We start from the raw sequence: 12,882 nt of genomic DNA, 5'->3' as shown, positions 1-12,882 counted from the left end.
CCCTCTTGAAAACAACGCTAGGATTATTTCGGAACGGACCTCGTAATTTTGAACCCCAGTCAGATGACGAGGAAGACACCTTAGCCGGGACCCCTCTCTTCAAACTTCCGCACCATACCAACGTTGACTAATAGAGCAATCAATAGTCTCTTCCGTAAGGAATGTCACTTCCCAATTGTCGTCATTTCTGATTCTTCACATTCCTCTCCTTTAATTAGGAAGCATGTCCGAAGTGACCATCCATCCATTTGTTTAATAAATTTTAGTGATAAATGTGTAATGTAAGAATTTAGTGCCATCGAGCAGTTTATTAATTTTGACTCAGAATTTTCAAAATGTTGTCCTTTTGAATTCAAATATATTTTTTCCACCCTATTTTCAGCTCGAAAAACTTTTTACAATTATAATCCAGTTGTGAGAAATGTAGTTTGCATTTATTTATGCTTAATCAGAAATTAAACAAATTGTTAAAGGGTGAAATTTGTTTATAACGACTGAAAATCATTTGTCAATAATAAAGTTTTAATTAATAATAAAGGTATTTGACACAACTGCTTGTTTAATTATTAAGATATGTTGTAATCAGAATAATTTCCTGAAAAATTGTGAAGATTTTGACAAAATGCAAGTGTCAGCTAATGCTTTCTTGACTCTAAATGATACTGTGTGTCTCTATCAGAAGTTGAAACCCATGCAATATATCCTAAAATACACTAAATGAAGACAGTCATTAGGTCCAGTTCTTCCAGATTCACAATTTTTGTTTGCCTTTCCTTGTACAATTATCAATTAGTAATCATAACAAATAACAAAGCAATTAGTAACCATAACTTTTGAATTCTTTTAGGCATATATTGTTTATAATGTATTCTGTTGTTCATATCACATAGGTGTTTGATCTATTATTTGGAATGTATTACCTCAGTTTAGTTTTTCTATATCAACGAATTAAAAAAATTCCGATTTTTAATTTCTTATGTTTGTATAAAATGAGCAAAATTCCTTGTTCTTAATTTTTTAATTAATTTAAATGATTAATCTATGTATGCATTTCATATAGTAAAACAAGACTGTAAGCATTTAAACAAGGAAAAATGGGGAGTATGTAATGAGTCATTCGTTGCGATAATTATGTTAATTTTATGATCTGTTATTTTTGAAGTGATTCACTATTGTACACATAGAAATGCTAATATAAATTATGACCAAAAAATAAATGTGTAAACTTTCGCTCCCAGTGTCAATAAAATAAAAGTATCACGCGATATTTATTCTCTTGGCTTTGAAACATCTGGCAGCTATGACATCTGTTTCGAATTCGAACTGCTTTTTGTGAAACTGTGTTCAGTTGAAAATTATACATCATGTATAATATTTGGAATTTTTATTTTTAAATTTACAATTTAGTGGAAATAAGGTTACAAGATATAAACTTCGTTTTTTTAAAATAGCATTTCCATTTTTTGTGATTTTTTTAAACAATAAATGCATTTGTAGCTTAAAACGAAAAATGCTCCGAGGCATACCGATAAGATATGTAATATTTTCATAAAAAGAAAGATACTGTTATTCAATAAAAACATACCATACACGATAGAAATGAAATATATACATATATATGTATTAAGTTAATTTCTGAGGAGGAAGACAGTTAAATTGTTTCTAAATTTTTCATGTTATGAATAACTAAATTTCTAATTAAAGTTTTAAATTAAGTTTAAATATCAGTATTTCGACGTTAAAAAATAACTATAATTGCTTGGAAAAAGAGCATATTCTAAGAATAATATTGTTTGAAAAGCGATGAAATATTCAAAATTTCAAGATAATAATTTTTTTTTTCCCTATAGTTTTGAAAAGGCAAAAATTTTTTCGTCTCTTTATTTCTGCATTAGTTAATCGTCATTTTCCTTATTATCCGCCATAGTTACAACCTTGTAAAGGAAATTTTAATTTGTTGCATTTAATTTTGCCGTCAGTAGTATAATATCAGACTATAGATAAAATAATTGACATAAACGATGATATATGAAAATAGCTATTGAAATTAATTGGTATGAATTTAAACGACAATACTAACAATATTTAACGTAAAATCTCTTTGGAAATTATGCCTACAAACTATATTTTAATACCAAATATAAAATATTGTACAGTTGAAAACTGTGGGAAATTTCAGCACACTTTTACTTCACTAATTATTCGCTACTTCACCGTAATTTTAACTAAATTCATGCAGTTTTACAAATAGAACAGAATTTGTTCATTTAAAATAAAAAAAAATGCAGTTCTATTTTTTGTGTGGTCGGCAGACATTTGTTATGTAGATGTCATTACTTGTCAACTAAAAGCATAAAACTTAAACTAATATTAATTACTTGATATTGCTCATAAAATATTATTCCAGAAACAAAGCATAATTCTTGGTACAAAAGTGATATATCCTTTAATTTTTTTTAAGAACATTTTATTTTAAAATATTCGCTCCATAAGTCAAAAATAAATAAAGTTTTTTTGAGATGCAACTTTTTTTTTTTTTTTTGAAGATCAGATGTTCGAAAAATTCTATATTTCTGTTCTACCATATTTATTAGCGGAATAGAATAAAATATAAATAAGAAAATAAACGATTTTTCAATTGTGGCTTTTACATTTTTAAAAGTAATAGTAGAGATTCAATAAATGAAGTAACGTATATTTTTAAAATAAATGTTCAGTCTTCAAAATAGACGGTTACATGTAAATAATACAATAGTAATTATTATTTAAAAAACTTATTTGGAAAGTAACAAAACCAAATAAATATTAGAAAAAGGTATTCAACTGATATAAAAATCTAGCCGATATATAAAACTGGATTTTAAACACTAAACAGCTGAGAAACACTGCTCCAAAAGTTTGAAAAATGAATTTTGAATTTCCATCTTGACGTTTATATACGGTACGACAACCACATGACAGTTAACAGTTAAGGTACTGGTGATTAAGTGAATACAATTCCAACAAGTTCCAACATAACGCTAAGAGTATTATAAATTTAATTACATTTCCAGTGGATTCTGAGTGCATTTACCTTTTCTGTCTCCAACAGACTGTTAATGGAGTTGTTGAAACAACTCCATTTACTGTGTTATTTTAATGGATTACTTGCAAATACCTGTTCTTCAAGTGTCTTACTGATTCCTTGAACATTTTCCCACAGCTCTTCTGTAAAACTTATTAAAATGCTTTTGTATTTTTCTGTTTATCGATTAATTCCATGTATTCGATAATTTGCATTTGTATAGACTGTATCTGTTGCTTGAAATCTAAGCCACGAAGCTCTCCAAAACCCCACTATGCATTTAACTGACTTAGAAGTAAGTATCCTTGAAATAATATAAATCTCTTTTTTTTTTTCAGGCCGAACAGCAAATAAAATTAACTAAAGAAGTGAAAATAACAAGGGAAGCCTTGAAAGAAGGAGAAGAAGAATGGCAGTCGGTCAGTATTTTTAAAAATTTTTTTAAATATATTGGAAAAAAATTATTTGTTCCTAGATTTAATTATACTCTAGAAGAAAAGCTCATTGCAAATATATATTAATATATAGAAGCATAAGCATTCCCTGTAGCTTTAAAGTGTATGACAGGGTCAAAGAAATCTATCTGGAAAACTACACAGTTAATATATATTATAGAATACTTATGCTTCTATAATATATATTAATATATAGAAGCATAAGCATTCATTTCCTGTAGCTTTAAAGTGTATACCAGGGTCAAAGAAATCTCTCTGGAGAACTACATAAATGAATCCTTTGTGAGGAATATAGCTTAAATTTGATTCTAAGCTTAGAGTTCATATTGTCAGGATTAAATCGAGTCGGAATGTTAACTTTTTTTTATTTGAGATTCTATTTTACACATGAAATGAAGGGGAAAAAAATAATTTGTTTAATTTTAGGAAAATATCAATCCAAGTTTAAAAGGAATTTCATACCATATTGATAGCGACGATTATTTAAATTCTTAATCGAAGAATCACATGTTATAAGAGTTTTCATATTCTATAAAATTTAATTTTTCTTACTTCTTATTTCTTATTTTTTATTAAAGTTAAAGATAATATGAATTAAGGTGAAAAATGAAACTGACTTTCCTCTAAGCGGTATAATGCAATGAAAAAAAATTTCGTTTTTGAATGAAACTGTTAGTTAGTTTTTCATATTTGAATAAGATACCATTTCATAGAGGGTTTGGCCAAGGCCATGTAGATGTTTAAGTTCTGAGAACACAGTATTTCTTTTAAAGATTTTAAACCCAAAGCTCGGTGAATGACACTTTGGATGGGAATGAAAAATACATACAATACTCTGAGCGCCTTCACTACTGCTAATTTTCATGCACCTTCCTTTCTATGTTCTTGATTAGAGGTATTCTCCGGCAGGCATTTCAAATCAGGGCCAGGCTAAGCTCTATAGTGGTCTTAGGTAATGCTATTGTTGGGTGCCATTCTTTTTCCTTCCAAACTTTTAAAACCAGTTGTTTTTAATTGATTTTTATTTAATATCTATATAAACAGTTTTTAAGAAACTCATATTGGAACAAACTGAACTAACAAGTATTTGATTTGTGGGTATAAGTGAGTGACCTATAAGATATCTTTTTATTTGTGACCTATAAGAGAGTTCGTTTCAGTATGTCGAAAATTAAAATAATAATAATAATTTAAAATAATTAAAAAAATAATTTAAAAATTACACAACGCATTTTAGTTTAAAACAAAATTTGCTAGGATTGTTGTCTTATGAATCAGTCAAGCAATTGCAATAAAGTTATAAAATATATATATATAATGAGAAGAAAAAAAAACACCTCACTGTAGAGACTTCAAGAGCATAAAAAAAGTTAAGAATAATGCACTCTCATTTAAACGTTACTTTATTTTAATTTGAACATGTTCATTTACTTTATTATTATAAATCAAATGAAAATATGATTTAGACAACCCTCAAAATGATACCAAAGAAAAATATTGAGCCTCATAGACCTAGTCAGTTGCTTATTTAATAGTCCGCACCTGCTTCTGATCTGAATTTATATTAAATGCACACAGTTTCTAACTGTCTATTAGAGTCGTAATATGTCCTGAATTAATTTGGAGAACCTATTTTTTTTTCCTGTTTGATTTATTTATCGGTTTTATATATTCCATACTTGAAGTTCTGTTTTTTTATGTAATCACGGATCAAATCACTTATTATTCACATCTTTGATTTAAGATCAAATCAGTTATTATTCACATAGTCGAATGAGGATCAAATCAATTATTATTCACATAGTCGAATGAGGATCAAATCAATTATTATTTATTGATTAATTACTTATTGATTGATTACTTATATAATTTATAAGTTTGGTATATATATCCAGGAAGCTTCAGAGCAGCTGAGAAAAAAAAATAATTTCCAATCTTCGCCTGTTGCAGTTCCATATTGTGAGCGAATTTATTCAGAATTCATTCATGTCATATATAGAACGAAGAAAGTGGACTACCTTTTTTTTTTTTTTTTTTTTTTAATCCAATCCCCGACGTGATGTAGTTTATTTACGTTCAGTTTCGAAGTAGCACGGGGACTACTTTGGAAAGGACCTCGCAATTTTGAACCGTGATCAGATGTCTAGTTTTGTATCTAAATCAATCAGAAAATTGGTACATAAATTGGGCCACACTGATGTAACAGCTCGTGAATTTGAAAATTTGGAAGAAAAAAAAAAGTTCTTAGAAGAATGTTCTGAAATTTAAATGATACACTTGATTTTAATTTGAATATTTTCGAGGACATGCTTGAAAATGAAATGAAAGCAAAATAAATAATAAATTATCATGAAAACAATGCAAGCACATTTTCTTGGCTACTGGGCCCCTGGAATCATGGGGCTTCTCGGCATTATCTATTTGATAATTAGGATCTGACATCGAGAGAAAATATACCTACGAACATTCCATTCAGACTTCCAGATGGTACCTTGGTATAAGTGGTAAACATGTCACAGGACACAGCTATAGAGATGATTCCTAACTGTCCATGATGCTATTCATAAACCTGTGGCAGCTCTAATTGTCTCTTACGATGCATTCTTCTACGGCTATGGTCGTTCTTAGAATTATTAGATTTTCCTTTTTGTTGTGGCACTCGGCTGACCAGACTCCTTTATTTTTACATTATTGGCATGCTTATAATTGTACGGGTCTGAAGCATCTCGATCACTTCTTTCAGGAATATGGCGAAAGAAAAAATCTATCATCTTTCAGACCTGTCAGTCCTTTCTCATTCAAATCCATTGAATTGTATATAATATTCCCCCAGTTTCTTTTGAAGTATTCTATATACTTGCCAGGGTTTTTAATGTCCTTTCATTTTATTTTGTAAATTACTTGCATGACACGCGTTGCAGTCTATCGCGCTTCGGTATCGACGCAGTATGTTTAAACTAATATTTGTAATTCTAAAATATCATTATGTACTTCAGATAGGCTAAAGGGAAAATCAGTATCGTTTGTAAATTTCTCATTTAATGCCTTACTGGTGCAAGGATTTTATTTTCTGACGGTGTAGTATATAATTACAAATTAAAGCACTCGTGGTAGAAGGTTTTGCTAAGTTACAGGAGTAGCTATTCATTATTGCAAGAAAAGAGTTATTCATAAAATGAAGGAGAAAAAAATTAATATGTTAGCACTTTTATATTCACTTTGTTTTGTAATGCTTGCTTCTAATTTTCTTCTTGTCACTTTTTATGCAGAATCTAGATAACTGGAAGTCACGTAGGAGAAAAGTGTCCGAAAAGGTCATTCAGAGAGCTGAGGAAATGAGACAGATTGAAGCCGAAGAGCAACTAAGACAGGATCAGTACTTACAACAACAAAGAAAAATAAAGAAATTTTCCGAAATAGTAGAAAAAAGGTAATAATTAAAACTTGTACGTCATTTTAAAAAATAATGTACTAAATTTCTATTTATTTTTGTCTAAGTTCCATTACAGGCTGTAAAATCATATATTTCATTTTCAATATCACCGATGAAGTCCATGTCATTATTATGATGTAACTTACTATAGATATGATATTATTTATTCTAAAGGATTAATTTTTTTCCAGGTCTTCAACAAGAACATACAATTTAGATTTGTATATTGGCCAAGGAAATGACAGTGGCTTAGGTGGAACTCCTGAACCAGATGATACTCTTGATTGCCAAAGCTCTATTTTGCGTTCAGACACAAGTGAAGGAATGACATCTGAAGCTGAAAGTGTTGATAGTGATATACATAAATCTGACAAAGTACGTAAACAAAAACTCTGTTCAGTTGTTTTATCGATTATCTTGTAGGAAACTGCAAGCAATCCAGTTTCTTATAACTGTAAAGAAGAAATCTGCATGTCATGTTTAAAAAAAAATTTAAACCTAATATATTTTTCGAATGCCAGAAATACAAGTAATTTAAAAGTTTATTTTTTTTTAAACAAGCTCATTTTAATTTTCTTGTAAAAATAAATTTACACATAAATGCCCCTTAAATAATAAATGTTTCAATTTGTTTATAAAAGCATTGAAATCTATTTCAGATTTTGTGATAGAAGCATAATGAAAAATATTTTTTAAACGGAATTTTGTAATGTCGAAAATCTCATATACCCCATCTATACTTGAATGCCAAATACCTGTTATTATTTTCCCTCAATGAAGATTCTTAGTTTCTGTTGAAAAAAATAAATTTCTAGCAAGATATATATAATCTAAAAATGATTTTTTCTCAGTAATAATTACCACTTTTAAGCACTTTTCGTTTTGCATTTAATAGAATTTAATAGAAACTTTTCGTTTTGCATTAAAAACTGAACATCGCGATGCAAAAAAAAAAAAAAAAAAAAAAAAAAAAATGAATATTTATCACAGACTTAATAATCAAGTGCTGGAATTGGATATTCAGTTAGTCCTGGTTTAAATCAATGCGAGTGAAAAAAAAATTTCAGAATCTTTGTTATCATTATAAATAAAAAATTGATCTCTCTTATGACCTTCCAAATCAGTGAAAACCCTACTTTAGTGGCAAAGTTCCGCGATTCTGCCAATTTTTTTTCTTTTATTTATTTCAAAATTTTTTCATCAATTGCTGTCAATCCAGTATACATATACTTTCATGGATTTAAAAAATAGATAAAGTTTGCAAGATCTCGATTCACAATCTTGATTTCAGTTGATACAACTTTAAAAACGTATCCAAATACATTGCAACTTTAAATATATGTATGCAACTGTTTAGAGTATTTTTATTAGAATTCTTTTAAATTTGAAACATAACTGTGAATTTGTTCAATTAATCAGGTTTAAATATAATGTGGTTACTTTTAATAATAAGCCAGCAAAAAATATTTGTTGCTGACAATTTTAAATTAGAAGAAGGAGTGAAAAATCAAATTTCTGTTAGAATTTTAATCAAGAAGTGGGTAATAATTATGTTGACTAATTGTGTTATAAATTTTGTGTAAAAAGCTTCATAATTGTTGTACTTGATTACAAGCATGCATCTAACACTTATGATAAAAAAATTTGTAGGTTCATGAAAAGGAGCCTCCCAAAGTGCCTCAGAAACCACAGATGCGGCTCTTGAAAGAAAAATTATCTGACGAATTTAATAATTCATTAACTTCTGCAAATCACTTCACTACTCATCATTCAGCAAGAGATTTTGATAATTTTTCTTCTGCTGAACCTTCTGATATTGAAGGACACACTGGAGATAGTGAAACTGTTTCCTCTGAAGAAGATATTTCATACATAGCAGAGGGTCATAAATCAGAATTAAGTAGCAACAATACTTGTGATCAAAGGCAAGAAAATTACAGTTCTGTCAGAAATGGTAATTTAAATGGGAATATCAGTTTAAACAAAAATGAAGAAATTGAAGAAACCAAGAAAACTTTGGAAGATAAAGTTAATGGCCAGGTATGAAATTTATTGTTTTAACTATATTTTTGTTATTTAAGTTAATATCTTCGTAATGGAACTGATTCAACTTGGATTTTCTTATTTGCTGGTTTTGTCTGTGAATAGAAACACAGGGAATTTAGTTTTTCAGTTATCACTTTAATTATTTTCTTGGCAAAATGTCGAAAATAAACATTTCGTTGCAGTTAAAGCTTGCAGTATATGTTTTAAATTTAATCTTATTTTATTTGGTCCTTTTTATGATATATTAAAACATATTAAAATGGTTTGTAATGTTGATAGTAAAAAGTTAAAAAAAATTTCAACTGTATACATCCCTCATAGTATAAAAGTCTCTCTCTATTAATAAAATGCGTCTTTTACATTCATCTATGTATAACAGAGATATTCAAAATTTTGTCTACAAAATTTGAAGAGATATGCTTATTTTTAAACCTGGAGGGACTAATCAAAAATTTAAATAAAAAAATAATTTAAGAAATGCGTATTTATTCAGTGCAGAACACTGTGCTTATCATGCATAATATTATTTATTCACTTTGATTGGCCGATAACCGCAACATTCACTATAAAGAAGGGAAAAGAAATTTAAGAAGTTGAACATATAATATGTCTCAAAGTACTGGAATGCCGAGCAAGAAAATAAAATTCTTTGCGCGCATTTGTGTGCTTTCTGAAAGAATGACATATTTCAGTAACCAGGACTATGCCATATGTAATTGTAATGCCAGCCTAGTTGTGGTATAATACAAGCTTCGTTTTCCAAATTCACGATATCTTTCTAGAAAGTATGTTTTATCGATGAACATACTTTCGATTTTGAACTTTTGTATTACTTTTTCAAGTTATTCTCATTCTAGTGTATGAAGAATCAGTCCAGAACTTGACATTCCAAAACCGACAGTGCAGATAATATTTTAACGTAAAAACTATCATTCATACAGTATTCGTGGAATACCTGCAGATATAATAATTACATGGACAATTACGTCCTCGACGTATAGAATTTTACAATTTTGCCCCACCTTATAAAAAAAACTCTTTTGAGAAATGCAATTTGGACAGACGAATGTTGCTTTAATCGAGGTAGAAACAATCTTTAAAGCTATCACTTTTGATACGTTAAAAATCCATTCTTAGCTCAAAAAGTTCATCACTGGCAGTTTTCTATAAATGTGTGCTGTGGCAATTTTAGAAACACTTTGGTTGGTTACTTTTTTTAAGCAATATGCAGAATAGCGATTTATATATGCAGCTTGTTTGGATCGGCATTATATCTGAACTAAGTGATGAATTGCATTTGACAGTATACTTTCTATAGATCTTTATCGCCGAATTCACAAAGCATGTCTTTAAATTACCAGTGATGAACTCGATCTCCTATACACAAGTGTTGTTAAAAGAATACAACTTTATATGGATGTTGAATGTGTTCATTTTGACCAAGTTTTTAAGTCCTTCAGTTTATGACTATTTATTAAAATTTAATGAAAGTTAATAAATTTATTATTATTTCTCATTCTGCTCTTTTAATAAACTTTTGTGATATATATTATCTCTGAAATTTACATAGAAAATCTCGCTTAAACACCAGTCAGAGGTTTGGAAAATTGGTCGCAAGTTAATAAATTTGCTTTTTACTATCTCAACAAATTTTACAGATACAAGCCTATAAGTTTGTTTCCATATAGATGAATATAAGAAAACATTTAACTGATTGAGATTTTTTTCCTATGGGGACAGTGTATAATTTCATTTTTCTAATTATTTATCCCCCCCCCCCCCGTAAAGATGCCAAAGTATTTTCATACATTTGAGTACTTTATTTGATGGAACATTGCATTTAGAAGTATATGTCTAGTTTCAATAGTTAAGAAAATAAACACTTATTGCACCTTTTTAGGCCACCCTATATATATATATATATAGCAGAATTTTTGTACAAGCAAGAAGCGACGAGATGTGAAACTAGAGCAAAATGAGGGCCAAAATATTTTCCCCAGTGATTTTATGCTATGAGATTCTGATAGGGACTCTTTAATACGTGTAGACTTGGGAAAGGGAATTATAGATAACTTATAAAATAATTTGCTTATTTTGGCAGATTTTTATCTCTTGGAGTGTTTGAAAGTGCTAATGAAAGTAGTTTTATAGAGCTTGTGTAGCATTAATTAAATAAAAAAAGGTGGAATTGGATCAGGAAATAAGAAAACATTTTAGAATTAAGAACATTAGAATTAAGTTGATATGGCTTAAATTAAAATAAAAAATTAGAAAGTTAATTAGAATTTAAATTAGATTAAAATATATATATATATATATATATATATATATATATATATATATATATATATATATATATATATATATATATATATATATATATGAATAAAGGAACAAAAAAAGGCAAACAAAATCCTAACCTTAAACTACACATATACATTAGTAAAATTATACCATACTAGCTTAATATAATAATCATTATTCAAGGTAAAAGTTTTGAATCATTAACAAGTGTATCAATAAATGTAAATAAACTATGTAAAAACATTAACTAATTAATTTATATTCATAATCCTAAAAAGCACAAAAAACTCTTTCGAAAATTGCACCAAAGTAAACAAAATAAATATATTTTTGCACTTCCTGCAAGAAATGAAAAAAAAAAAAAAAAAAAGGGAGGGGGCAGGGGGAGAACTGCTCCAGATAATGAAACTCCCAAGAGCTTTAAATTGATTAAGTTAGACAAGATTTCTGTAGATCTGAATATCTTCTAAGTAATATATTAAAATAATAATAATATATAAATAAATAAATAAACAAACAAAAATGATATTCTCTTAAGGTGTAAGTGTGTCTGCAGAAGGGAAAAGTACAAGAAGTATTGAAATTTAAAAATACATACAAATGGCAGAAAATCCTATCTTTACATCCCTTACAATAGTGCAGTCGAAATGGGAAAATTATGTTAAGTATTAATAAAATTGCAAATATACTCATTAAAAGTACTCAGAAAGAAATTCTTTTTCTGTGTAATCAAATAAGTCAATAATAATAATAATCAAAGTATAATCAAATAATAATAATAAGTATAATCAAATTATTATCAAAGATAAGTATATATAAAGATAAGAAGTATAATCAAAGAAAGTCAGTACTCTAAAAAAATACATAACTCTTTAAACCAGTTAAACATATAACTGTAGTACCATTATTCTTCCATACAAAAACAAGATACAAGAATTACATTGTTACCCTATTAAAATTAGACTTAGCAAAGAAAAAGTTGATACTACCTAATCTCACAAAAAGTGCAAATCTGAGTCACAAAAATAAATGCTCAATTAAAGAAATTAGAAGATTGATTCAACCTTAAACAGTTTGGAATATTAACAATTCCTTGTGTCCAAATGTTAATCCTAGCTATTACAGATTTCATCTCTCACTCTGCCAGTTGCTGAAATGCACAGACATATTTATGTAACTAAAATTCAGATTTAAATAAAATTGTTTTTAAAATACGAAATTTTATTATTCTTATGTTATGGCGCCATCTATCTTAAGGAGAGAAAAAAAAAAAAAAAGAAATTTAAGAAATTGTTATTTACAAGAATATTTTCACTTGTATAGTTATAGGTTGACGATTAATTGAATATTTTATATTTTTTCTCAATATATACTAAAGTTATTTATGATGTTGCAGCCTTCTGACAGGCAGACATATTCTTTCAATATATCTATCAAACCTGGAGACAATAGAGGATTTGGATTCACTCTGAAAGGTGGAAAAGATCAAGGTTGCACAGCTTATATCGATAGTGTGACTAAATGTAAGTTTATACTTTTAATTATATTTATCTTCCATTATTTGAATGCTCGCAACAATA

At 28.2% G+C, this 12,882-nt stretch overlaps 1 protein-coding gene across 2 annotated transcripts in view; it reads left to right on the top strand.

Annotated features, from left to right (window-relative positions):
• The window catches only part of LOC129958281 (uncharacterized), a 130,198-nt gene that overhangs the window by 96,805 nt on the left and 20,511 nt on the right, over positions 1–12,882 (top strand). For both annotated transcript variants that reach the window (XM_056070619.1, XM_056070620.1), the window contains 5 exons: positions 3,403–3,483; positions 6,789–6,949; positions 7,144–7,327; positions 8,603–8,992; positions 12,699–12,825. In XM_056070619.1, the coding sequence (XP_055926594.1) occupies positions 3,403–3,483; positions 6,789–6,949; positions 7,144–7,327; positions 8,603–8,992; positions 12,699–12,825 (943 nt within the window). The remainder of the gene's footprint in view (positions 1–3,402; positions 3,484–6,788; positions 6,950–7,143; positions 7,328–8,602; positions 8,993–12,698; positions 12,826–12,882) is intronic.

The sequence above is a fragment of the Argiope bruennichi genome, chromosome X1, assembly GCF_947563725.1.
Source record: "Argiope bruennichi chromosome X1, qqArgBrue1.1, whole genome shotgun sequence".
Taxonomy (NCBI): domain Eukaryota; kingdom Metazoa; phylum Arthropoda; class Arachnida; order Araneae; family Araneidae; genus Argiope; species Argiope bruennichi.
This window is presented reverse-complemented; position numbering and strand designations above follow the sequence as displayed.